The sequence below is a fragment of the Oncorhynchus kisutch genome, linkage group LG15 (genome assembly GCF_002021735.2).
Source record: "Oncorhynchus kisutch isolate 150728-3 linkage group LG15, Okis_V2, whole genome shotgun sequence".
In the NCBI taxonomy this organism is placed as follows: Eukaryota; Metazoa; Chordata; class Actinopteri; order Salmoniformes; family Salmonidae; genus Oncorhynchus; species Oncorhynchus kisutch.
The window spans coordinates 18,043,099-18,070,274 of NC_034188.2; the positions used below are offsets into that span (position 1 = coordinate 18,043,099).

A 27,176-nucleotide genomic window follows, 5' to 3' on the forward strand; every position below is an offset into this window, starting at 1 on the left:
AGACGAGACAGCCGTAATGGAGAGGGGAGACGAGACAGCCGTAATGGAGAGGGGAGACGAGACAGCCGTAATGGAGAGGGGAGACGAGACAGCCGTAATGGAGAGGGGAGACGAGACAGCCGTAATGGAGAGGGGAGACAGCCCGTAATGGAGAGGGGAGACAGCCCGTAATGGAGAGGAGAGAGAGCCGTAAAGGAGAGACAAGACAGCCCGTAATGGAAAGGAGAGACAAGACAGCCCGTAATGGAGAGGAGAGACGAGACAGCCGTAATGAGAGACGAGACAGCCCGTAATGGAGAGGAGAGACGAGACAGTCGTAATGGAGAGGAGAGACGAGACAGCCGTAATGGAGAGGGGAGACAGCCGTAATGGAGAGACGAGACAGCCCGTAATGGAGAGACGAGACAGCCCGTAATGGAGAGACGAGACAGCCCGTAATGGAGAGACGAGACAGCCCGTAATGGAGAGACGAGACAGCCGTAATGGAGAGGAGAGACGAGACAGCCGTAATGGAGAGGGGAGAGAGCCGTAATGGAGAGGGGAGACGAGACAGCCGTAATGGAGAGGAGAGACGAGACAGCCGTAATGGAGAGGGGAGACAGCCGTAATGGAGAGGGGAGACGAGACAGCCGTAATGGAGAGGGGAGACGAGACAGCCGTAATGGAGAGGGGAGACAGCCGTAATGGAGAGGGGAGACAGCCGTAATGGAGAGGGGAGACAGCCGTAATGGAGAGGGGAGACAGCCGTAATGGAGAGGGGAGACAGCCGTAATGGAGAGGGGAGACAGCCGTAATGGAGAGGGGAGACAGCCGTAATGGAGAGGGGAGACAGCCGTAATGGAGAGGGGAGACAGCCGTAATGGAGAGGGGAGAGAGCCGTAATGGAGAGGGGAGAGAGCCGTAATGGAGAGGGGAGAGAGCCGTAATGGAGAGGGGAGACAGCCGTAATGGAGAGACGAGACAGCCGTAATGGAGAGACGAGACAGCCGTAATGGAGAGGGGAGACAGCCCGTAATGGAGAGGGGAGACAGCCCGTAATGGAGAGGGGAGACAGCCGTAATGGAGAGGGGAGACAGCCCGTAATGGAGAGGGGAGACAGCCGTAATGGAGAGGGGAGACAGCCGTAATGGAGAGGGGAGACAGCCCGTAATGGAGAGGGGAGACAGCCCGTAATGGAGAGGGGAGACAGCCGTAATGGAGAGGGGAGACAGCCCGTAATGGAGAGGGGAGACAGCCGTAATGGAGAGGGGAGACAGCCCGTAATGGAGAGGGGAGACAGCCCGTAATGGAGAGGGGAGACAGCCCGTAATGGAGAGGGGAGACAGCCCGTAATGGAGAGGGGAGACAGCCCGTAATGGAGAGGGGAGACAGCCGTAATGGAGAGGGGAGACAGCCGTAATGGAGAGACGAGACAGCCGTAATGGAGAGACGAGACAGCCGTAATGGAGAGGAGAGAGAGCCGTAATGGAGAGACAAGACAGCCCGTAATGGAGAGGAGAGAGAGCCGTAATGGAGAGACAAGACAGCCCGTAATGGAGAGGAGAGACGAGACAGCCGTAATGGAGAGGGGAGACGAGACAGCCGTAATGGAGAGGGGAGACGAGACAGCCGTAATGGAGAGGGGAGACGAGACAGCCGTAATGGAGAGGGGAGACGAGACAGCCGTAATGGAGAGGGGAGACGAGACAGCCGTAATGGAGAGGGGAGACGAGACAGCCGTAATGGAGAGGGGAGACGAGACAGCCGTAATGGAGAGGGAGACGAGACAGCCGTAATGGAGAGGGGAGACGAGACAGCCGTAATGGAGAGGGGAGACGAGACAGCCGTAATGGAGAGGGGAGACGAGACAGCCGTAATGGAGAGGGGAGACAGCCCGTAATGGAGAGGGGAGAGAGCCGTAAAGGAGAGACAGACAGCCCGTAATGGAGAGGAGAGACGAGACAGCCGTAATGGAGAGACGAGACAGCCCGTAATGGAGAGGAGAGACGAGACAGCCGTAATGGAGAGGAGAGACGAGACAGCCGTAATGGAGAGGAGAGACGAGACAGCCCGTAATGGAGAGGAGAGACGAGACAGCCGTAATGGAGAGGAGAGACAGCCGTAATGGAGAGGGGAGACAGCCGTAATGGAGAGGGGAGACAGCCGTAATGGAGAGGGGAGACAGCCGTAATGGAGAGGGGAGACAGCCGTAATGGAGAGGGGAGACAGCCGTAATGGAGAGGGGAGACAGCCGTAATGGAGAGGGGAGACAGCCGTAATGGAGAGGCGAGACAGCCCGTAATGAGAGAGAGAGAGACGAGACAGCCGTAATGGAGAGGGGAGACGAGACAGCCGTAATGGAGAGGGGAGACGAGACAGCCGTAATGGAGAGGGGAGACGAGACAGCCGTAATGGAGAGGGGAGACGAGACAGCCGTAATGGAGAGGGGAGACGAGACAGCCGTAATGGAGAGGAGAGAGAGCCGTAATGGAGAGACGAGACAGCCCGTAATGGAGAGGAGAGACGAGACAGCCGTAATGGAGAGACGAGACAGGCCGTAATGGAGAGGAGAGACGAGACAGCCGTAATGGAGAGGGGAGACAGCCGTAATGGAGAGGGGAGACAGCCGTAATGGAGAGGGGAGACAGCCGTAATGGAGAGACGAGACAGCCGTAATGGAGAGACGAGACAGCCGTAATGGAGAGACGAGACAGCCGTAATGGAGAGGGGAGACGAGACAGCCGTAATGGAGAGGGGAGACGAGACAGCCGTAATGGAGAGGGGAGACGACACAGCCGTAATGGAGAGGGGAGACAGCCCGCAATGGAGAGGAGAGAGAGCCGTAATGGAGAGGAGAGACGAGACAGCCGTAATGGAGAGGGGAGACGAGACAGCCGTAATGGAGAGGGGAGACGAGACAGCCGTAATGGAGAGGGGAGACGAGACAGCCGTAATGGAGAGGGGAGACGAGACAGCCGTAATGGAGAGGGGAGACGAGACAGCCGTAATGGAGAGGGGAGACGAGACAGCCGTAATGGAGAGGGGAGACGAGACAGCCGTAATGGAGAGGGGAGACGAGACAGCCGTAATGGATGAGGGGAGACGAGACAGCCGTAATGGAGAGGGGAGACGAGACAGCCGTAATGGAGAGGGGAGACGAGACAGCCGTAATGGAGAGGGGAGACGAGACAGCCGTAATGGAGAGGGGAGACGAGACAGCCGTAATGGAGAGGGGAGACGAGACAGCCGTAATGGAGAGGGGAGACAGCCGTAATGGAGAGGCGAGACAGCCCGTAATGGAGAGGAGAGAGAGCCGTAATGGAGAGACAAGACAGCCCGTAATGGAGAGGAGAGACGAGACAGCCGTAATGGAGAGGGGAGAGAGCCGTAATGGAGAGACAAGACAGCCCGTAATGGAGAGGGGAGACGGGACAGCCGTAATGGAGAGGGGAGACAGCCCGTAATGGAGAGGGGAGACGGGACAGCCGTAATGGAGAGGGGAGACGGACAGCCGTAATGGAGAGACGAGACAGCCGTAATGGAGAGACGAGACAGCCGTAATGGAGAGACGAGACAGCCGTAATGGAGAGACGAGACAGCCGTAATGGAGAGACGAGACAGCCGTAATGGAGAGACGAGACAGCCGTAATGGAGAGACGAGACAGCCGTAATGGAGAGACGAGACAGCCGTAATGGAGAGACGAGACAGCCGTAATGGAGAGACGAGACAGCCGTAATGGAGAGACGAGACAGCCGTAATGGAGAGACGAGACAGCCGTAATGGAGAGACGAGACAGCCGTAATGGAGAGACGAGACAGCCGTAATGGAGAGACGAGACAGCCCGTAATGGAGAGACGAGACAGCCCGTAATGGAGAGACGAGACAGCCGTAATGGAGAGGAGAGACGAGACAGCCGTAATGGAGAGGAGAGACGAGACAGCCGTAATGGAGAGGAGAGACGAGACAGCCGTAATGGAGAGGAGAGACGAGACAGCCGTAATGGAGAGGAGAGACGAGACAGCCGTAATGGAGAGGAGAGACGAGACAGCCGTAATGGAGAGGAGAGACGAGACAGCCGTAATGGAGAGGAGAGACGAGACAGCCGTAATGGAGAGGAGAGACGAGACAGCCGTAATGGAGAGGAGAGACGAGACAGCCGTAATGGAGAGGAGAGACGAGACAGCCGTAATGGAGGGGAGAGAGCCGTAATGGAGAGACGAGACAGCCCGTAATGGAGAGGAGAGACGAGACAGCCGTAATGGAGAGGGGAGACAGCCGTAATGGAGAGGGGAGACAGCCGTAATGGAGAGGGGAGACGAGACAGCCGTAATGGAGAGGAGAGAGAGCCGTAATGGAGAGACGAGACAGCCCGTAATGGAGAGGAGAGACGAGACAGCCGTAATGGAGAGGGGAGAGAGCCGTAATGGAGAGACGAGACAGCCGTAATGGAGAGGAGAGACGAGACAGCCGTAATGGAGAGGGGAGACAGCCGTAATGGAGAGGGGAGACAGCCGTAATGGAGAGGGGAGACAGCCGTAATGGAGAGGGGAGACAGCCGTAATGGAGAGGGGAGACAGCCGTAATGGAGAGGGGAGACAGCCGTAATGGAGAGGGGAGACGAGACAGCCGTAATGGAGAGGAGAGACGAGACAGCCGTAATGGAGAGGGGAGAGAGCCGTAATGGAGAGACGAGACAGCCGTAATGGAGAGGAGAGACGAGACAGCCGTAATGGAGAGGGGAGACAGCCGTAATGGAGAGGGGAGACAGCCGTAATGGAGAGGGGAGACAGCCGTAATGGAGAGGGGAGACAGCCGTAATGGAGAGGGGAGACAGCCGTAATGGAGAGGGGAGACGAGACAGCCGTAATGGAGAGGAGAGAGAGCCGTAATGGAGAGACGAGACAGCCCGTAATGGAGAGGAGAGACGAGACAGCCGTAATGGAGAGGGGAGAGAGCCGTAATGGAGAGGGGAGAGAGCCGTAATGGAGAGGGGAGACAGCCGTAATGGAGAGGGGAGACGAGACAGCCGTAATGGAGAGGGGAGACGAGACAGCCGTAATGGAGAGGAGAGAGAGCCGTAATGGAGAGACGAGACAGCCCGTAATGGAGAGGAGAGACGAGACAGCCGTAATGGAGAGACGAGACAGCCGTAATGGAGAGGAGAGACGAGACAGCCCGTAATGGAGAGGGGAGACAGCCCGTAATGGAGAGGGGAGACAGCCCGTAATGGAGAGGGGAGACAGCCGTAATGGAGAGACGAGACAGCCCGTAATGGAGAGACGAGACAGCCGTAATGGAGAGACGAGACAGCCCGTAATGGAGAGGAGAGGGGAGACGAGACAGCCGTAATGGAGAGGGGAGACGAGACAGCCGTAATGGAGAGGGAGACGAGACAGCCGTAATGGAGAGGGGAGACGAGACAGCCGTAATGGAGAGGGGAGACGAGACAGCCGTAATGGAGAGGAGAGACGAGACAGCCGGTAATGGAGAGGGGAGACAGCCCGTAATGGAGAGGGGAGACAGCCGTAATGGAGAGACGAGACAGCCGTAATGGAGAGACGAGACAGCCCGTAATGGAGAGGAGAGGGGAGACGAGACAGCCCGTAATGGAGAGGAGAGGGGAGACGAGACAGCCGTAATGGAGAGGGGAGACGAGACAGCCGTAATGGAGAGGGGAGACGAGACAGCCGTAATGGAGAGGGGAGACGAGACAGCCGTAATGGAGAGGGGAGACGAGACAGCCGTAATGGAGAGGGGAGACGAGACAGCCGTAATGGAGAGGGGAGACGAGACAGCCGTAATGGAGAGGGGAGACGAGACAGCCGTAATGGAGAGGGGAGACGAGACAGCCGTAATGGAGAGGGGAGACGAGACAGCCGTAATGGAGAGGGGAGACGAGACAGCCGTAATGGAGAGGGGAGACGAGACAGCCGTAATGGAGAGGGGAGACGAGACAGCCGTAATGGAGAGGGGAGACGAGACAGCCGTAATGGAGAGGAGAGACGAGACAGCCGTAATGGAGAGACGAGACAGCCCGTAATGGAGAGGAGAGACGAGACAGTCGTAATGGAGAGGGGAGACGAGACAGCCGTAATGGAGAGGGGAGACGAGACAGCCGTAATGGAGAGGGGAGACGAGACAGCCGTAATGGAGAGGGGAGACGAGACAGCCGTAATGGAGAGGGGAGACGAGACAGCCGTAATGGAGAGGGGAGACAGCCCGTAATGGAGAGGAGAGAGAGCCGTAATGGAGAGACAAGACAGCCCGTAATGGAGAGGAGAGACGAGACAGCCGTAATGGAGAGGGGAGACAGCCCGTAATGGAGAGGAGAGAGAGCCGTAATGGAGAGGGGAGACAGCCCGTAATGGAGAGGGGAGACGGGACAGCCGTAATGGAGAGGGGGAGACGGGACAGCCGTAATGGAGAGACGAGACAGCCGTAATGGAGAGACGAGACAGCCGTAATGGAGAGACGAGACAGCCGTAATGGAGAGACGAGACAGCCGTAATGGAGAGACGAGACAGCCCGTAATGGAGAGACGAGACAGCCGTAATGGAGAGACGAGACAGCCGTAATGGAGAGACGAGACAGCCGTAATGGAGAGACGAGACAGCCGTAATGGAGAGACGAGACAGCCCGTAATGGAGAGACGAGACAGCCGTAATGGAGAGACGAGACAGCCGTAATGGAGAGACGAGACAGCCGTAATGGAGAGACGAGACAGCCCGTAATGGAGAGACGAGACAGCCGTAATGGAGAGACGAGACAGCCGTAATGGAGAGACGAGACAGCCGTAATGGAGAGACGAGACAGCCGTAATGGAGAGGAGAGACGAGACAGCCGTAATGGAGAGGGGAGACGAGACAGCCGTAATGGAGAGGGGAGACGAGACAGCCGTAATGGAGAGGGGAGACGAGACAGCCGTAATGGAGAGGGGAGACGAGACAGCCGTAATGGAGAGGGGAGACGAGACAGCCGTAATGGAGAGGGGAGACGAGACAGCCGTAATGGAGAGGGGAGACAGCCGTAATGGAGAGGGGAGACAGCCGTAATGGAGAGGGGAGACAGCCCGTAATGGAGAGGGGAGACAGCCGTAATGGAGAGGGGAGACAGCCCGTAATGGAGAGGGGAGACAGCCCGTAATGGAGAGGGGAGACAGCCCGTAATGGAGAGGGGAGACAGCCGTAATGGAGAGGGGAGACAGCCGTAATGGAGAGGGGAGACAGCCCGTAATGGAGAGGGGAGACAGCCCGTAATGGAGAGGGGAGACAGCCGTAATGGAGAGGGGAGACAGCCCGTAATGGAGAGACGAGACAGCCGTAATGGAGAGACGAGACAGCCGTAATGGAGAGACGAGACAGCCGTAATGGAGAGACGAGACAGCCGTAATGGAGAGACGAGACAGCCGTAATGGAGAGGAGAGAGAGCCGTAATGGAGAGACAAGACAGCCCGTAATGGAGAGGAGAGACGAGACAGCCGTAATGGAGAGGGGAGACGAGACAGCCGTAATGGAGAGGGGAGACGAGACAGCCGTAATGGAGAGGGGAGACGAGACAGCCGTAATGGAGAGGGGAGACGAGACAGCCGTAATGGAGAGGGGAGACGAGACAGCCGTAATGGAGAGGGGAGACAGCCCGTAATGGAGAGGGGAGACGAGACAGCCGTAATGGAGAGGGGAGACAGCCGTAATGGAGAGGGGAGACAGCCGTAATGGAGAGGGGAGACAGCCGTAATGGAGAGGGGAGACGAGACAGCCGTAATGGAGAGGGGAGACAGCCCGTAATGGAGAGGAGAGAGAGCCGTAATGGAGAGACAAGACAGCCCGTAATGGAGAGGAGAGACGAGACAGCCGTAATGGAGAGGGGAGACAGCCCGTAATGGAGAGGAGAGAGAGCCGTAATGGAGAGACAAGACAGCCCGTAATGGAGAGGGGAGACGGGACAGCCGTAATGGAGAGGGGGAGACGGGACAGCCGTAATGGAGAGACGAGACAGCCGTAATGGAGAGACGAGACAGCCGTAATGGAGAGACGAGACAGCCGTAATGGAGAGACGAGACAGCCGTAATGGAGAGACGAGACAGCCGTAATGGAGAGACGAGACAGCCGTAATGGAGAGACGAGACAGCCGTAATGGAGAGACGAGACAGCCGTAATGGAGAGACGAGACAGCCGTAATGGAGAGACGAGACAGCCGTAATGGAGAGACGAGACAGCCGTAATGGAGAGACGAGACAGCCGTAATGGAGAGACGAGACAGCCCGTAATGGAGAGACGAGACAGCCCGTAATGGAGAGACGAGACAGCCCGTAATGGAGAGACGAGACAGCCCGTAATGGAGAGACGAGACAGCCGTAATGGAGAGACGAGACAGCCCGTAATGGAGAGACGAGACAGCCGTAATGGAGAGGAGAGACGAGACAGCCGTAATGGAGAGGGGAGACGAGACAGCCGTAATGGAGAGGGGAGACGAGACAGCCGTAATGGAGAGGGGAGACGAGACAGCCGTAATGGAGAGGGGAGACGAGACAGCCGTAATGGAGAGGGGAGACGAGACAGCCGTAATGGAGAGGGGAGACGAGACAGCCGTAATGGAGAGGGGAGACGAGACAGCCGTAATGGAGAGGGGAGACAGCCGTAATGGAGAGGGGAGACAGCCCGTAATGGAGAGGGGAGACAGCCCGTAATGGAGAGGGGAGACAGCCGTAATGGAGAGGGGAGACAGCCCGTAATGGAGAGGGGAGACAGCCGTAATGGAGAGGGGAGACAGCCGTAATGGAGAGGGGAGACAGCCCGTAATGGAGAGGGGAGACAGCCCGTAATGGAGAGGGGAGACAGCCCGTAATGGAGAGGGGAGACAGCCGTAATGGAGAGACGAGACAGCCGTAATGGAGAGACGAGACAGCCGTAATGGAGAGACGAGACAGCCGTAATGGAGAGACGAGACAGCCGTAATGGAGAGGAGAGAGAGCCGTAATGGAGAGACAAGACAGCCGTAATGGAGAGGAGAGACGAGACAGCCGTAATGGAGAGGGGAGACGAGACAGCCGTAATGGAGAGGGGAGACGAGACAGCCGTAATGGAGAGGGGAGACGAGACAGCCGTAATGGAGAGGGGAGACGAGACAGCCGTAATGGAGAGGGGAGACAGCCCGTAATGGAGAGGGGAGACGAGACAGCCGTAATGGAGAGGGGAGACAGCCGTAATGGAGAGGGGAGACAGCCGTAATGGAGAGGGGAGACAGCCCGAATGGCAGAGGGGAGAGAGCCGTAATTGGAGAGACCAGACAGACCGTCATGGAGAGGAGGACGAGACAGCCCGTAATGGAGAGAAGAGACGAGCACAGCCGTAATAGGAGAGGAGAGACCGAGGCAAGCCCGTAATGGAGAGGAGGACGAGACAGCGTAATGGAGAGGAGAGACGCAGACAGCCCGTAATGGAGAGGGAGGGAGCACGCAGACAGCCGTAATGGAGAGGGAGAGAACGAGACAGCCGTAATGGAGAGGGGAGACGAGACAGCCGTAATGGGAGAGGGGGAGACAGCCGTAATGGAGAGGGAGGACAAGCCGTAATTGGAGAGGGGCGAAGACAGCCGTAATGAGAGGGGAGACAGCCGTAATGGAGAGGGGAGACAGCCCGTAATTGGAGAGGGGAGACAGCCGTAATGGAGAGGCGAGACAGCCCGTAATGGAGAGGAGAGGCGAGACGCCGTAATGGAGAGGGGAGACGAGACAGCCGTAATGGAGAGGGGAGACGAGACAGCCGTAATGGAGAGGGGAGACGAGACAGCCGTAATGGAGAGGGGAGACGAGACAGCCGTAATGGAGAGGGGAGACAGCCCGTAATGGAGAGGAGAGAGAGCCGTAATGGAGAGGAGAGAGAGCCGTAATGGAGAGACAAGACAGCCCGTAATGGAGAGGAGAGACGAGACAGCCAGTAATGGAGAGGAGAGACGAGACAGCCCGTAATGGAGAGGGGAGACGAGACAGCCGTAATGGAGAGGGGAGACGAGACAGCCGTGATGGAGAGGGGAGACGAGACAGCCGTAAATGGAGAGGGGAGACGAGACAGCCGTAATGGAGAGGGGAGACAGCCCGTAATGGAGAGGAGAGAGAGCCGTAATGGAGAGACGAGACAGCCCGTAATGGAGAGGAGAGACGAGACAGCCGTAATGGAGAGGGGAGACAGCCCGTAATGGAGAGGAGAGAGAGCCGTAATGGAGAGACAAGACAGCCCGTAATGGAGAGGGGAGACAGCCCGTAATGGAGAGGAGAGAGAGCCGTAATGGAGAGACAAGACAGCCCGTAATGGAGAGGAGAGACGAGACAGCCGTAATGGAGAGGGGAGACAAGCCGTAATGGAGAGGGGAGACAGCCGTAATGGAGAGGGGAGACAGCCGTAATGGAGAGGGGAGGCAGCCGTAATGGAGAGGGGAGGCAGCCGTAATGGAGAGGGGAGGCAGCCGTAATGGAGAGGGGAGGCAGCCGTAATGGAGAGGGGAGGCAGCCGTAATGGAGAGGGGAGAGAGCCGTAATGGAGGGGAGAGAGCGTAATGGAGAGGGGAGAGAGCCGTAATGGAGAGACGAGACAGCCGTAAATGGAGAGACGAGACAGCCGTAATAGAGAGGGGAGACGAGACAGCCGTAATGGAGAGGGGAGACGACGACAGCCGTAATGGAGAGGGGGAGACGAGAGACAGCCGTAATGGAGAGGGGACGAGACAGCCGTAATGGAGAGGGGAGACGAGCAGCCGTAATGGAGAGGGGAGACAGCCGTAATGGAGAGGGGAGACAGCCGTAATGGAGAGGGGAGACAGCCGTAATGGAGAGGGGAGACAGCCGTAATGAGAGGGGACAGCCGTAATGGAGAGGGGAGACAGCCGTAATGGAGAGGGGAGACAGCCGTAATGGAGAGGGGAGACAGCCGTAATGGAGAGGGGAGACAGCCGTAATGGAGAGGGGAGGACAGCCGTAATGGGAGAGGGAGACAGCCGTAATGGAGAGGGGAGGCAGCCGTAATGGAGAGGGGAGACGGGACAGCCGTAATGGAGAGGGGAGACAGCCCGTAATGGAGAGGGGAGACAGCCCGTAATGGAGAGGAGGAGACGGGACAGCCGTAATGGAGAGGGGGAGACGGGACAGCCGTAATGGAGAGGGGAGACAGCCGTAATGGAGAGGGGAGGCAGCCGTAATGGAGAGGGGAGACGGGACAGCCGTAATGGAGAGGGGAGACAGCCCGTAATGGAGAGGGGAGACAGCCCGTAATGGAGAGGGGAGGCCAGCCGTAATGGAGAGGGGAGACGGGACAGCCGTAATGGAGAGGGGAGACAGCCCGTAATGGAGAGGGGAGACAGCCCGTAATGGAGAGGGGAGACAGCCCGTAATGGAGAGGGGAGACAGCCGTAATGGAGAGGGAGGCAGCCGTAATGGAGAGGGGAGACAGCCGTAATGGAGAGGGGAGACAGCCGTAATGGAGAGGGGAGACAGCCGTAATGGAGAGGGGAGGCAGCCGTAATGGAGAGGGGAGGCAGCCGTAATGGAGAGGGGAGGCCAGCCGTAATGGAGAGGGGAGGCAGCCGTAATGGAGAGGGGAGACAGCCGTAATGGAGAGGGGAGAGAGCCGTAATGGAGAGGGGAGAGAGCCGTAATGGAGAGGGGAGAGAGCCGTAATGGAGAGACGAGACAGCCGTAATGGAGAGACGAGACAGCCGTAATGGAGAGACGAGACAGCCGTTAATGGAGAGAGACGAGACAGCCGTAATGGAGAGGGGAGCGAGACAGCCGTAATGGAGAGGGGAGACAGCCGTAATGGAGAGGGGAGACAGCCGTAATGGAGAGGGGAGACAGCCGTAATGGAGAGGGGAGACAGCCGTAATGGAGAGGGAGACAGCCGTAATGGAGAGGGGAGACAGCCGTAATGGAGAGGGGAGACAGCCGTAATGGAGAGGGGAGACAGCCGTAATGGAGAGGGGAGACAGCCGTAATGGAGAGGGGAGACAGCCGTAATGGAGAGGGGAGACAGCCGTAATGGAGAGGGGAGACAGCCGTAATGGAGAGGGGAGACAGCCGTAATGGAGAGGGGAGGCAGCCGTAATGGAGAGGGGAGACGGGACAGCCGTAATGGAGAGGGGAGACAGCCCGTAATGGAGAGGGGAGACAGCCCGTAATGGAGAGGAGGAGACGGGACAGCCGTAATGGAGAGGGGGAGACGGGACAGCCGTAATGGAGAGGGGAGACAGCCGTAATGGAGAGGGGAGGCAGCCGTAATGGAGAGGGGAGACGGGACAGCCGTAATGGAGAGGGGAGACAGCCCGTAATGGAGAGGGGAGACAGCCCGTAATGGAGAGGGGAGGCAGCCGTAATGGAGAGGGGAGACGGGACAGCCGTAATGGAGAGGGGAGACAGCCCGTAATGGAGAGGGGAGACAGCCCGTAATGGAGAGGGGAGACAGCCGTAATGGAGAGGGGAGGCAGCCGTAATGGAGAGGGGAGACGGGACAGCCGTAATGGAGAGGGGAGACAGCCGTAATGGAGAGGGGAGGCAGCCGTAATGGAGAGGGGAGACAGCCGTAATGGAGAGGGGAGACGGGACAGCCGTAATGGAGAGGGGAGACAGCCCGTAATGGAGAGGGGAGACAGCCCGTAATGGAGAGGGGAGGCAGCCGTAATGGAGAGGGGAGACGGGACAGCCGTAATGGAGAGGGGAGACAGCCCGTAATGGAGAGGGGAGACAGCCCGTAATGGAGAGGGGAGACAGCCGTAATGGAGAGGGGAGGCAGCCGTAATGGAGAGGGGAGACGGGACAGCCGTAATGGAGAGGGGAGACAGCCCGTAATGGAGAGGGGAGACAGCCCGTAATGGAGAGGAGGAGACGGGACAGCCGTAATGGAGAGGGGGAGACGGGACAGCCGTAATGGAGAGACGAGACAGCCGCAATGGAGAGGGGAGACGAGACAGCCGTAATGGAGAGGGGAGACGAGACAGCCGTAATGGAGAGGGGAGAGAGCCGTAATGGAGAGGGGAGAGAGCCGTAATGGAGAGGGGAGAGAGCCGTAATGGAGAGGGGAGACAGCCGTAATGGAGAGAGACAGCCGTAATGGAGACGGACAGCCGTAATGGAGAGACGAGACAGCCGTAATGGAGAGGGGAGACGAGACAGCCGTAATGGAGAGGGGAGACGAGACAGCCGTGCCGTAATGGAGAGGGGAGAAGCCGAATGGAGAGGGAGCCGAGACCAGCCGTAATGGAGAGGGGAGACGAGACAGCCGTAATGGAGAGGGGAGACGAGACAGCCGTAATGGAGAGGGAGACGAGACAGCCGTAATGGAGAGGGGAGACGAGACAGCCGTAATGGAGAGGGGAGACGAGACAGCCGTAATGGAGAGGGGAGACGAGACAGCCGTAATGGAGAGGGGAGACGAGACAGCCGTAATGGAGAGGGGAGACGAGACAGCCGTAATGGAGAGGGGAGACGAGACAGCCGTAATGGAGAGGGGAGACGAGACAGCCGTAATGGAGAGGGGAGACGAGACAGCCGTAATGGAGAGGGGAGACGAGACAGCCGTAATGGAGAGGGGAGACGAGACAGCCGTAATGGAGAGGGGAGACGAGACAGCCGTAATGGAGAGGGGAGACGAGACAGCCGTAATGGAGAGGGGAGACGAGACAGCCGTAATGGAGAGGGGAGACGAGACAGCCGTAATGGAGAGGGGAGACGAGACAGCCGTAATGGAGAGGGGAGACGAGACAGCCGTAATGGAGAGGGGAGACGAGACAGCCGTAATGGAGAGGGGAGACGAGACAGCCGTAATGGAGAGGGGAGACGAGACAGCCGTAATGGAGAGGGGAGACGAGACAGCCGTAATGGAGAGGGAGACGAGACAGCCGTAATGGAGAGGGGAGACGAGACAGCCGTAATGGAGAGGGGAGACGAGACAGCGTAATGGAGAGGGGAGACGAGACAGCCGTAATGGAGAGGGGAGACGAGACAGCCGTAATGGAGAGGGGAGACGAGACAGCCGTAATGGAGAGGGGAGACGAGACAGCCGTAATGGAGAGGGGAGACGAGACAGCCGTAATGGAGAGGGGAGACGAGACAGCCGTAATGGAGAGGGGAGACGAGACAGCCGTAATGGAGAGGGGAGACGAGACAGCCGTAATGGAGAGGGGAGACGAGACAGCCGTAATGGAGAGGGGAGACGAGACAGCCGTAATGGAGAGGGGAGACGAGACAGCCGTAATGGAGAGGGGAGACGAGACAGCCGTAATGGAGAGGGGAGACGAGACAGCCGTAATGGAGAGGGGAGACGAGACAGCCGTAATGGAGAGGGGAGACGAGACAGCCGTAATGGAGAGGGGAGACGAGACAGCCGTAATGGAGAGGGGAGACGAGACAGCCGTAATGGAGAGGGGAGACGAGACAGCCGTAATGGAGAGGGGAGACGAGACAGCCGTAATGGAGAGGGGAGACGAGACAGCCGTAATGGAGAGGGGAGACGAGACAGCCGTAATGGGAGAGGGGAGACGAGACAGCCGTAATGGAGAGGGGAGACGAGACAGCCGTAATGGAGAGGGGAGACGAGACAGCCGTAATGGAGAGGGGAGCGAGACAGCCGTAATGGAGAGAGGGGAAGAGACAGCCGTAATGGAGAGGGGAGGAGCCGTAAGGAGAGGGGAGAGAGCCGTAATGGAGAGGGAGAGAGCCGTAATGGAGAGGGGAGAGAGCCGTAATGGAGAGGGGAGAGAGCCGTAATGGAGAGGGAGAGAGAGAGAGCCGTAATGGAGAGGGGAGAGAGCCGTAATGGAGAGGGGAGAGAGCCGTAATGGAGAGGGGAGAGAGCCGTAATGGAGAGGGGAGAGAGCCGTAATGGAGAGGGGAGAGAGCCGTAATGGAGAGGGGAGAGAGCCGTAATGGAGAGGGGAGAGAGCCGTAATGGAGAGGGGAGACAGCCCGTAATGGAGAGGAGAGACGGGACAGCCGTAATGGAGAGACGAGACAGCCGTAATGGAGAGACGGGACAGCCGTAATGGAGAGACGAGACAGCCGTAATGGAGAGACGAGACAGCCGCAATGGAGAGACGAGACAGCCGCAATGGAGAGGGGAGACGAGACAGCCGTAATGGAGAGGGGAGACGAGACAGCCGTAATGGAGAGGGGAGACGAGACAGCCGTAATGGAGAGGGGAGACAGCCGTAATGGAGAGGGGTAGACAGCCGTAATGGAGAGGGGAGACAGCCGTAATGGAGAGGGGAGACAGCCGTAATGGAGAGGGGAGACAGCCGTAATGGAGAGGGGAGACAGCCGTAATGGAGAGGGGAGACAGCCGTAATGGAGAGGGGAGACAGCCCGTAATGGAGAGGGGAGACGAGACAGCCGTAATGGAGAGGGGAGACAGCCGTAATGGAGAGGGGAGACAGCCCGTAATGGAGAGGGGAGACGAGACAGCCGTAATGGAGAGGGGAGACGAGACAGCCGTAATGGAGAGGGGAGACAGCCGTAATGGAGAGGAGCGACGAGACAGCCGTAATGGAGAGGGGAGACAGCCCGTAATGGAGAGGGGAGACGGGACAGCCGTAATGGAGAGGGGAGACAGCCCGTAATGGAGAGGGGAGACGGGACAGCCGTAATGGAGAGGGGAGACAGCCCGTAATGGAGAGGAGAGACGGGACAGCCGTAATGGAGAGGGGGAGACGGGACAGCCGTAATGGAGAGACGAGACAGCCGTAATGGAGAGGGGAGACGAGAGAGCCGTAATGGAGAGGGGAGAGAGCCGTAATGGAGAGGGGAGAGAGCCGTAATGGAGAGGGGAGAGAGCCGTAATGGAGAGGGGAGAGAGCCCGTAATGGAGAGGGGAGAGAGCCGTAATGGAGAGGGGAGAGAGCCGTAATGGAGAGGGGAGAGAGCCGTAATGGAGAGGGGAGAGAGCCGTAATGGAGAGGGGAGAGAGCCGTAATGGAGAGGGGAGAGAGCCGTAATGGAGAGGGGAGAGAGCCGTAATGGAGAGGGGAGAGAGCCGTAATGGAGAGGGGAGAGAGCCGTAATGGAGAGGGGAGAGAGCCGTAATGGAGAGGGGAGAGAGCCGTAATGGAGAGGGGAGAGAGCCGTAATGGAGAGGGGAGAGAGCCGTAATGGAGAGGGGAGAGAGCCGTAATGGAGAGGGGAGAGAGCCGTAATGGAGAGGGGAGAGAGCCGTAATGGAGAGGGGAGAGAGCCGTAATGGAGAGGGGAGAGAGCCGTAATGGAGAGGGGAGAGAGCCGTAATGGAGAGGGGAGAGAGCCCGTAAGGAGAGGGGAGAGAGCCGTAATGGAGAGGGAGAGCCGTAATGGAGAGGGGAGAGAGCCGTAATGGAGAGGGGAGAGAGCCGTAATGGAGAGGGGAGAGAGCCGTAATGGAGAGGGGAGAGAGCCGTAATGGAGAGGGGAGAGAGCCGTAATGGAGAGGGGAGAGAGCCGTAATGGAGAGGGAGAGAGCCGTAATGGAGAGGGGAGAGAGCCGTAATGGAGAGGGGAGAGAGCCGTAATGGAGAGGGGAGAGAGCCGTAATGGAGAGGGGAGACGAGACAGCCGTAATGGAGAGGGGAGACGAGACAGCCGTAATGGAGAGGGGAGACGAGACAGCCGTAATGGAGAGGGGAGACGAGACAGCCGTAATGGAGAGGGGAGACGAGACAGCCGTAATGGAGAGGGGAGACGAGACAGCCGTAATGGAGAGGGGAGACGAGACAGCCGTAATGGAGAGGGGAGACGAGACAGCCGTAATGGAGAGGGGAGACGAGACGGCCGTAATGGAGAGGGGAGACGAGACGGCCGTAATGGAGAGGGGAGACGAGACGGCCGTAATGGAGAGGGGGAGACGAGACGGCCGTAATGGAGAGGGGAGACGAGACGGCCGTAATGGAGAGGGGAGACGGGACGGCCGTAATGGAGAGGGGAGACGGGACAGCCGTAATGGAGAGGGGAGACGGGACAGCCGTAATGGAGAGGAGAGACGGGACAGCCGTAATGGAGAGGGGAGACGGGACATCCGTAATGGAGAGGGGAGACGGGACATCCGTAATGGAGAGGGGAGACGGGACATCCGTAATGGAGAGGGGAGACGGGACAGCCGTAATGGAGAGGGGAGACGGGACAGCCGTAATGGAGAGGGGAGACGGGACAGCAGTAATGGAGAGGGGAGACGGGACAGCAGTAATGGAGAGGGGAGACGGGAGCATGGAGCCTGTCTACAGATGAAGTGTAATGGCAGGGGGGTTAGGTGAGAGGCAAGATACGATTATTGGGGCATGAGATGGGTACAGTCTGTCCTGCATCAATTGTACAGCCGAGACAGCCGTAATGGAGAGGGGAGACGAGACGAGACAGCCGTAATGGAGAGGGGAGACGAGACAGCCGTAATGGAGAGGGGAGAGAGAGCCGTAATGGAGAGGGGAGAGAGAGCCGTAATGGAGAGGGGAGAGAGAGCCGTAATGGAGAGGGGAGAGAGAGCCGTAATGGAGAGGGGAGAGAGAGCCGTAATGGAGAGGGGAGAGAGAGCCGTAATGGAGAGGGGAGAGAGAGCCGTAATGGAGAGGGGAGAGAGAGCCGTAATGGAGAGGGGAGAGAGAGCCGTAATGGAGAGGGGAGAGAGAGCCGTAATGGAGAGGGGAGAGAGAGCCGTAATGGAGAGGGGAGAGAGCCGTAATGGAGAGGGGAGAGAGCCGTAATGGAGAGGGGAGAGAGCCGTAATGGAGAGGGGAGACAGCCCGTAATGGAGAGGAGAGACGGGACAGCCGTAATGGAGAGACGAGACAGCCGTAATGGAGAGACGAGACAGCCGTAATGGAGAGACGGGACAGCCGTAATGGAGAGACGAGACAGCCGTAATGGAGAGACGAGACAGCCGCAATGGAGAGGGGAGACGAGACAGCCGTAATGGAGAGGGGAGACGAGACAGCCGTAATGGAGAGGGGAGACAGCCGTAATGGAGAGGGGAGACAGCCGTAATGGAGAGGGGAGACAGCCGTAATGGAGAGGGGAGACAGCCGTAATGGAGAGGGGAGACAGCCGTAATGGAGAGGGGAGACAGCCGTAATGGAGAGGGGAGACAGCCGTAATGGAGAGGGGAGACAGCCGTAATGGAGAGGGGAGGCAGCCGTAATGGAGAGGGGAGAGGGGTGACGGGACAGCCGTAATGGAGAGGGGTGACGGGACAGCCGTAATGGAGAGGGGAGAAGAGACAGCCCGTAATGGAGAGGAGCGACGAGACAGCCGTAATGGAGAGGGGAGACAGCCCGTAATGGAGAGGGGAGACGGGACAGCCGTAATGGAGAGGGGAGACGGGACAGCCGTAATGGAGAGGGGAGACAGCCCGTAATGGAGAGGGGAGACGGGACAGCCGTAATGGAGAGGGGAGACAGCCCGTAATGGAGAGGAGAGACGGGACAGCCGTAATGGAGAGGGGAGACGGGACAGCCGTAATGGAGAGGGGGAGACGGGACAGCCGTAATGGAGAGGGGGAGACGGGACAGCCGTAATGGAGAGGGGGAGACGAGACAGCCGTAATGGAGAGGGGGAGACGAGACAGCCGTAATGGAGAGGGGAGACGAGACAGCCGTAATGGAGAGGGGAGACGAGACAGCCGTAATGGAGAGGGGAGACGAGACAGCCGTAATGGAGAGGGGAGACGAGACAGCCGTAATGGAGAGGGGAGACGAGACAGCCGTAATGGAGAGGGGAGACGAGACAGCCGTAATGGAGAGGGGAGACGAGACAGCCGTAATGGAGAGGGGAGACGAGACAGCCGTAATGGAGAGGGGAGACGAGACAGCCGTAATGGAGAGGGGAGACGAGACAGCCGTAATGGAGAGGGGAGACGAGACAGCCGTAATGGAGAGGGGAGACGAGACAGCCGTAATGGAGAGGGGAGAGAGCCGTAATGGAGAGGGGATACGAGACAGCCCGTAATGGAGAGGGGAGACGAGACAGCCGTAATGGAGAGGGGAGACGAGACAGCCGTAATGGAGAGGGGAGACGAGACAGCCCGTAATGGAGAGGGGAGACGAGACAGCCGTAATGGAGAGGGGAGACGAGACAGCCGTAATGGAGAGGGGAGACGAGACAGCCGTAATGGAGAGGGGAGACGAGACAGCCGTAATGGAGAGGGGAGACGAGACGGCCGTAATGGAGAGGGGAGACGAGACGGCCGTAATGGAGAGGGGAGACGAGACGGCCGTAATGGAGAGGGGAGACGAGACGGCCGTAATGGAGAGGGGAGACGAGACGGCCGTAATGGAGAGGGGAGACGAGACGGCCGTAATGGAGAGGGGAGACGGGACAGCCGTAATGGAGAGGGGAGACGGGACAGCCGTAATGGAGAGGGGAGACGGGACAGCCGTAATGGAGAGGAGAGACGGGACAGCCGTAATGGAGAGGGGAGACGGGACATCCGTAATGGAGAGGGGAGACGGGACATCCGTAATGGAGAGGGGAGACGGGACAGCCGTAATGGAGAGGGGAGACGGGACAGCCGTAATGGAGAGGGGAGACGGGACAGCCGTAATGGAGAGGGGAGACGGGACAGCAGTAATGGAGAGGGGAGACGGGACAGCAGTAATGGAGAGGGGAGACGGGAGCATGGAGCCTGTCTACAGATGAAGTGTAATGGCAGGGGGGTTAGGTGAGAGGCAAGATACGATTATTGGGGCATGAGATGGGTACAGTCTGTCCTGCATCAATTGTACATGTCTTGGCTCCTTGGTGTTGTTGCTGGACTCAGAGGTATGTGTGTGTTTGTGTACAGGTAACTGCCAAAATAAAGGAAACACATTGAAGTGTCTAACTCTATTGAATGGATGAGACACCATTCTACCACCAGAAATGCCATAATTTGGCGTTTTGTTGATGGTGGTGAAAAACGCTCTTAGGCACACTCCAGAATCTCCCATACGTGTTCAGTTGGGTTGATATCTGGTGACTGAGACGGCCATGGCATATGGTTTACATCTCATCAAACCATTCAGTAACCACTCGTACCCTGTGGATGGGGGCATTGTAATCCTATGGGGCCATAGCCATGGTAGCCAAAATAATGGCCTGCCCAGCATGACCATAAGCATGATAGGATGTTAACTGCTTAATTAACTCAGGAACCACACCTGTGTGGAAACACCTGCTTTTAATATACTTTGCATCCCTCATTCACGCAAGTGTTTCTATAATTGTGGCAGTTACCTGTATGTGTGTATCTAGTCTTACCTTCTCCACAGACTCCCCTGGCTTGCGACCCCCCTCACGGCCTCTGAGGCTCTTGGTGGAGATGGAGGACTCTGAGGTCTGCATGATGAGCTGAGTGGCCAGGAACTGCTGCACATGTTCTAGAACATCTCTCTGCATCTCCAAGGCCATGTGGAACACGTCGTGGTCAGAGCTGTTGTACATCACCGCGTTCTGGAACATCAGCATGATGTCACGCTGGAACTCTGCTGTCGTACGGATCTGACCCGCCTCGATACTCTTCTTGATGGCCGACAGATCCATGGGTCTGGAGGGAAAGGGTGTGTATGAATGTGTGTTTTAGGGGGTAAGGTGAGCATGTACATACATTGTTTAATAAATAGATTTTATTTTCACATGCAAACAAACCGTTTACTGTTATAGAACTCTCACCTGTGTACAATGCTGTGGTAACCAGGGGCGATGTCTTCAGACACAGACTGAAGGAACACACTGGCGTACCTGACACAGGTAACAACAATTGATCTGTCAAATTGTACAGTAGCTCAGACATGTTAAGTGATTGGCTGTTATTGGGGAAATGGCTAAGAGCTGACCTGTGATTGGCTGCTGCTCTCCACACCAGCATGATGGCTTTCTTCCAGATCTTCTGAGCCTGAACGGCCTCCTGATCCTCCCCACATATTGAACTGAGAGAGACAGAGGAGGGTGAAGGGTTAGTGAGTGAGTGATAGAGGGGGAGAGGTCATAAAGCATTCTTTAGTGTCATTCAGTGCTTTATTCAGGCTTGTGATAGAATGATCAGGTTAAGAGTTGCCATGGACACAAGGACCAGAGTTGGACACTTACAACTGGGAAGAGGCGGGGCTGCTGGCTAGCGAATCAGCTGTGGTGTAGCGTTGGGAGGAGGGGCCATAGCCATCCTCGCTCTCACTGGCTGCCGGTTCTACTTCTGATAGGTAGGGCCCCTCCCCCTCTCCACATTCCTTCATCTCCATTCCTTCATCAGGATCCCCGTCACTCGCTCCATCCTCATCCTTCACTTCCTACACAAAGATACACAAGGAGAGATGATAATTCAACTGCACTTGGTAGAGGTGTGTGAGTGTGTGCTGTGTTTCTGAAAATAGGACAATTACCTTGGACTCTTTCCCTGACCCAGAGCTGTCTTCTGAGTCTAGGCAGGGTGTGTTTAGTTCTGGCTGGGTCCACTCCTCATTTTCAGTCTTCACAGCTGTGCTCAGGGCTCCTTCCTCCCCCAGAACTCCCTCCTCTGTGACCTCGCTTCCTGCCAGGCCATCATCAGCGACAACAGAAGGGACCACATTTGTCTGGACTGTTTCTTGTCCCTCACAGTCCTTCCCCTCTTCGGCTTCCCCTCTTCCACTCTCTGTCTGTGGCTCCAGGCTCCCAGGGTTAGCTCCAGCCGCAGCCTGAAGCCCATGTGTGGGGTCAGACTGAACCATAGGACCAGGCTCTGAGGTCTTCAAGTCCTGGGCCTCCCATGGGCCTGAGAGGGAGTGGCCAGCAGAAACAGCCTCCTCACAGAGAGAGAGAGCAGCCTCCACTGCTGCAGCATCTAGAGCCTCCACAGAGTCATCCACCTGAGAAATACAGACACAGAGAGGACTGTGATGAGGGTGCACAAAAAAAGGTTGCTTACTACAGAGATATATGTCAAAAGCTGTATCCCACCCTCTCAAAGTCCCCCGCCCCCCACACACACCATGTACCTTCTCCTCTATGATGGAGATGATATCTCCCACGGTCTCCAGGTCCAGCTCATCCCCCATGTAGGAACCAGGTACATGGTCCTCCTCCACCTTCACCACCTCTGAGCCTGCCTCTTTGACTGAACACACACAGACAGACAAAGAAACACACACACACACACGTCAACACCAACGGTACACTGGTCTCACTGATTAGAAATCAGATGAGGGTTCCTCTTTATATACTAGATATTCCTTCCCTTTTCTAGAGGGAAGATAGACAGGTGAGTTTAGAGAAACACACTGACAGACGAGGGACAGTATTAACCTGTGTTGGGTGTGGCAGGGCTGGGCAGTGGGGAGCACTGTTTCCATTGGACACACCAAAGTACATCTAATAAAAGGACAGACGCACTTTGCTTCTAACACATTTAAAGCACAGAAGCACATACAGCACTAATACTTAGCATCGATTAATCGGAATGGCCGATTAATTAGGGCCGATTTCAAGTTTTCATAACAATCGGAAATAGGTATTTTTTGGAAACCGATTTGTCAGATTTTTAAAAATATTTTTTTTACACCTTTATTCAATCTTTATTTAACTAGGCAAGTCAGTTAAGAACACATTCTTATTTTCAATGACGGCCTAGAAACGGTGGGAAAACTGCCTCGTTCAGGGGCAGAACGACAGATTTTCTGCTTGTCAGCTCGGGGGATTCAATCTGGCTGTTAACCAATCTTGCAACCTTACAGTTAATCATAACCACTAGTTAACTCCACATGGTTGATGATATTACTAGTTTATCTAGCGTGTCCTGCGTTGCATATAATCGATGCGGTGCGTATCGTTGCTCCAATGTGTACCAACCATAAACATCAATGCTTTTCTTAAAATCAATACACACAAGTATATATTTTTAAACCTGCCTATTTAGCTAAAAGAAAACCAGGTTAGCAGGCAATATTAACCAGGTGAAATTGTGTCACTTCTCTTGTGTTCATTGCACGCAGTCAGGGTATGTGCAACAGTTTGGGCCGCCTAATTTGCCAGAATTTTACGTAATTATGACATAACATTGAAGGTTGTGCAATGTAACAGGAATATTTAGACTTATGGATGCCACCCGTTAGATAAAATAACAGAACGGTTCCGTATTTCACTGAAAGAATAAACGTCTTGTTTTCGAGATGATAGTTTCCGGATTTGATCATATTAATGATTTAAGGCTCGTATTTCTGTGTGTTATTATGTTATAACTAAGTTTATGATTTGATAGAGCAGTCTGACTGAGCGATGGTAGGCACCAGCAGGCTCGTAAGCATTCATTCAAACAGCACTTTCATGCGTTTGCCAGCAGCTGTTTATGACTTCAAGCCTATCAACTCCCGAGATTAGGCTGGTGTAACCGATGTGAAATGGCTAGCTAGTTAGCGGGGTGCATGCTAATAGTGTTTCAAGCGTCACTCGCTCTGAGACTTGTAGTGGTTGTTCCCCTTGCGCTGCAAGGGCCGCAGCTTTGTGGAGCGATGGGTAACGCTTCTTCGAGGGTGGCTGTTGTGGTTGTGTTCCTGGTTCGAGACAGGTAGGAGAGAGGAGAGGGACGGAAGCTATACTGTTACACTGGCAATACTAAAGTGCCTATAAGAACATCCAATAGTCAAAGGTTAATGAAATACAAATGGTATAGAGAGAAAGTCTTATAATTCCTATATTAACTACAACCTAAAACCTCTTACCTTGGAATGTTAAAAGGAACCACCAGCTTTCATATGTTCATGTCATTATTACAAATAAAAATACAAAAATTTAAACAAATCAATCAGCTGATTAATCGCGATCTGCTTTTTTTGGTACTCCAACAATCGGTATCGGTATTGAAAAATCATAATTGGTCGACCTCTAATCCTAACACACATCAAGCCAAACACACACAACAAGCCTGCCAGCAAGAGCGGTTACTCCACGGTTGCCATAGTTACCTGCGCTGGCGACCTCAAAGTCTGCTGTGATAGTGGGGGTTGTAGTAGGAACTCCTCCGTTAGCCAGTCCTGCAGCAGCAGCATCCGCCTCCACTACCTGACAACATCACGTCATCAACACACAATATCCCCAATTCCCTGTTCTCTAAAAACATCTACATCACCTGTTTTTACTGAGCAGCTTGGTAGGATGTACAACAGCATATTACTCCCTAGAATAGACAGGAATTTCCCCAACAACAGTAGCTTGTGAAGTCAAACTTAACCTGAACCCTCTCCCTTAAACAGATCCACACAATATAATCCAATATAACCCAATATAATCCAAATACTTTCATCCCTCATTACCGCAAATCATCCCCTTTCAACTTCCTTTTGTAGTGTATTTCTCACCAGTATGGGGCTAGCAGAGATCAGGCTTCCTTTCTTCAGTAGCTCTGAGAGGAGAGGGGAGGGAGGCGGCGTGGACTTCTGACTGAGGAGCCTCTTCTGTGGGGAGTCGTCTACCAGAGACCCCAGGCTTCCCTCCTTAGGCCCCGCTATTGGAGCATCCGACGACGGTAGGAACACTGCTCCCCCCTGGGACTACGTGGACAGAGAGGGGGGGAAAAAAACATTAATTGACCATTCCTCAATGACAACAAGAGACAAGCAACAATCAGCTAGAAGAGACACTCAAAACAGTACAAAACAAATTCTCTAATGTTTATACCAAGTGTTTTATGCACACAATGTTATGCTGACCAGGACTAAGACCCTTCCCTTACCATATTGGCACCAAGGGTCTCCTCTGCCTGGGGCATGGCTGTATCTATTGGGGGTGTGGGGGTGTCTGTCTGTGCCCCCTCCATGCCCGTGGGACTGGCACCCAGAGGGGAGCGTATAGTGACACTGGACACCCGTTTGGGCGTGTTCTTAACCGCTTGGCGAGCTGAGACCGAAGAGAAGAAGGGTTATTATTACTGGTAGTTCTTGAGCCTAATAATTGTTCAAATCAGTGGTGTCCAAAATGTTTATTATTATTATTAGTCCAAAGCTTACCCTGATAGGATGTCTCTGTGGCCTTCCTCTTAAGATCTGCCTCATCCTCATCCTGCTTATTTTTCCTGCCAAACCAAAGACAAACCATTTTAACCATGAAACACAATCTTCACTGCTAAATCCAGTACAGAAAGTACACTATGAATTACAACGTAGTGCTTACATCAAATAAAAAGAAAGGCATATTGTTAGACAGACAGGCATGCAGACACAAACCAAGAGACAGACAGACCAGTTTCTTACTGTGTTATGTCTGTCCACAGCTCTTCTAGCCGTGAGTCCAGATGTCCTGTCTGGATCAGATCCACCTCCTTCTTCAACTTTCTGTCAAAACAGGAAGTACAGGGCCAAAGGTCAATCACGGTAAATAGAGTGTATGGAGCATGTCTGTCATCTATGATGGCTTTGAACAGGGATAAATATTGGCTATGTATTGATAGTGAAGGTTCCACTGTGTATGTGTGTGAGAGCGGGAGTGCGTGTGTGTATTGACCTGTATTTGTCCTGTGTGTCTCTCAGTAGTTTTTTCAGCTCCTCTATCCTCTCGGCGGTGAGTCTCCGTACGATCACATCCTCGATGGTCTCCACCACCTCACCCTTCTCTCCACGCTTACGCCTGAAACAGCGCCATACATCAGACACATGAACAGCTCTGACGACAGCTGAAGTGCTGCCTCCGCAACAGAATACTCCAATAAAGCAGATAAAATGTGTGTTTGTGTACTAACTTTGGAGCCTCTGTGGTCTCCAGCAGCTCAGAATACTGAGAGGCACAGTGCTGTGGGGGTCAGAATCACAGAAAGCTGGTTAGATATATAGTAGCTGACCTTTCAACCTTGATCATCATGACAGAGATTAATTGTTTTGTGTCACAGTGAGTCTGACTATGAAATGGGGACAAGCTTGTCATCTGTCTCATACCTTCTGGGAGAACCAGTCTGGAGGGCGGCCTGGCTCTGAGAAAGGCTTGATGGCTCTGCTGACTGACACCCTGAAAAGCAGACAAAGTGGTAGGAGGACAAACAAGCACACAAATTACCATGTAGAAGAACAACATGTAGATGCAGTCAGCGACAGACTGAAACAATTAGTGTGTTTGTTTACCAGTTTTGGTCTCCGCTCCTCATAACAGAGGAAGCTAGGCATAGCTTCTCCCTCAATGACCACGGCTCCGTCGGGCCAACGGACAGCCTCTTGTGTTCTACATAAAAACAGATAAAACAATTATGACGCTTGGAATAGGTAGGCTAGCAATAGAAAGAGAGATGTCACAGGGGGAACCAAAAATAGGTCAGAGCTCAAATATAGGCTAGATAATTAACTAGCTAAACACCGGCTACACAGCCAGCAAGCTACAATATTGCTGTTAATGCAAATACGGTTTTGAGCTATCTAGAAAAGCATAACGTCACGAATGAGCTAGCTAGGTAATTGAACACAATAATTGCTTAGGTTGTTTATCATATTCGGCTAGTAAGGTGCGTGCTCTGTAGCTAGGAACACCTATTGTTATCAAGCTAGCTAACATTAGCTATTGGTGCGCGCCTGGCAAACTAACAAAGCCCAGGCAGGGCTAGCTAGACGAAAATAATGTAGAAAGCTAGTTACGAAAATATTGTACTTTACATTTGAAATGTATGTATACGTTGTAGCTACACTTGCAAGCTAACAAATAATACTCACTCCCGACTCCACTCGCCATTTCTTTGTGGACAGGGCCTCGCCACTAAACTTCCGCCGGAATCATTTCAATGTAGCACAGATGTGGAGAATGACATCACAATAACTCACGTAGCGCTTGTAGGGGGATTAACTCAAATGGTAGAGCGCTCGTTTAGCATGCGAGAGGTAGCGGGATCAATGCCCGCATCCTCCATTGTTTCCTTATTTTTTATTGAATGTGATATAATTAGCTTCTGAAGTAGTTTGATCAATTCCATTTCCTTCGGTGTTATACTTTTAGAAACGGGTGTTGCTGCAGCTGTATTCTCAGATACACTGTATTATTAATATCAAATATGTTGATAATATTATCAACATAGCTCTATATATAATTTACGCTGAAAATTCCATTCGTCATAATCTCTACATGAATGGAGGATTAGTTCAAATTGTAAGACGCTTGTTTACCATGAGCGGTAGTGGGTCAATGCCTGCTTCCTTCAGATCTTTACTTCACATCTATGACTAGGCAGTGCCAGTGATATGGAATATGTTTTATACTTTCTGTAGTAAAAACAGTGGGATTTGC

At 54.9% G+C, this 27,176-nt stretch overlaps 1 protein-coding gene across 2 annotated transcripts in view; it reads right to left on the minus strand.

Annotated features, from left to right (window-relative positions):
• The window catches only part of LOC109879781 (bromodomain-containing protein 8-like), a 54,190-nt gene extending 27,451 nt beyond the window's left edge, over positions 1-26,739 (minus strand). For both annotated transcript variants that reach the window (XM_031789782.1, XM_031789781.1), the window contains exons 1-16: positions 26,609-26,739; positions 26,030-26,126; positions 25,847-25,916; positions 25,654-25,703; positions 25,419-25,541; positions 25,169-25,249; positions 24,926-24,990; positions 24,652-24,815; positions 24,278-24,469; positions 23,885-23,981; positions 21,923-22,041; positions 21,329-21,793; positions 21,039-21,235; positions 20,786-20,878; positions 20,622-20,690; positions 20,211-20,496 (exon numbers count right to left, since the gene is read on the minus strand). In XM_031789782.1, the coding sequence (XP_031645642.1) occupies positions 20,211-20,496; positions 20,622-20,690; positions 20,786-20,878; positions 21,039-21,235; positions 21,329-21,793; positions 21,923-22,041; positions 23,885-23,981; positions 24,278-24,469; positions 24,652-24,815; positions 24,926-24,990; positions 25,169-25,249; positions 25,419-25,541; positions 25,654-25,703; positions 25,847-25,916; positions 26,030-26,126; positions 26,609-26,627 (2,187 nt within the window). In that variant the 5' untranslated portion in view covers positions 26,628-26,739. The remainder of the gene's footprint in view (positions 1-20,210; positions 20,497-20,621; positions 20,691-20,785; positions 20,879-21,038; positions 21,236-21,328; positions 21,794-21,922; positions 22,042-23,884; positions 23,982-24,277; positions 24,470-24,651; positions 24,816-24,925; positions 24,991-25,168; positions 25,250-25,418; positions 25,542-25,653; positions 25,704-25,846; positions 25,917-26,029; positions 26,127-26,608) is intronic.
• Positions 26,740-27,176: the final 437 nt, after the last annotated feature.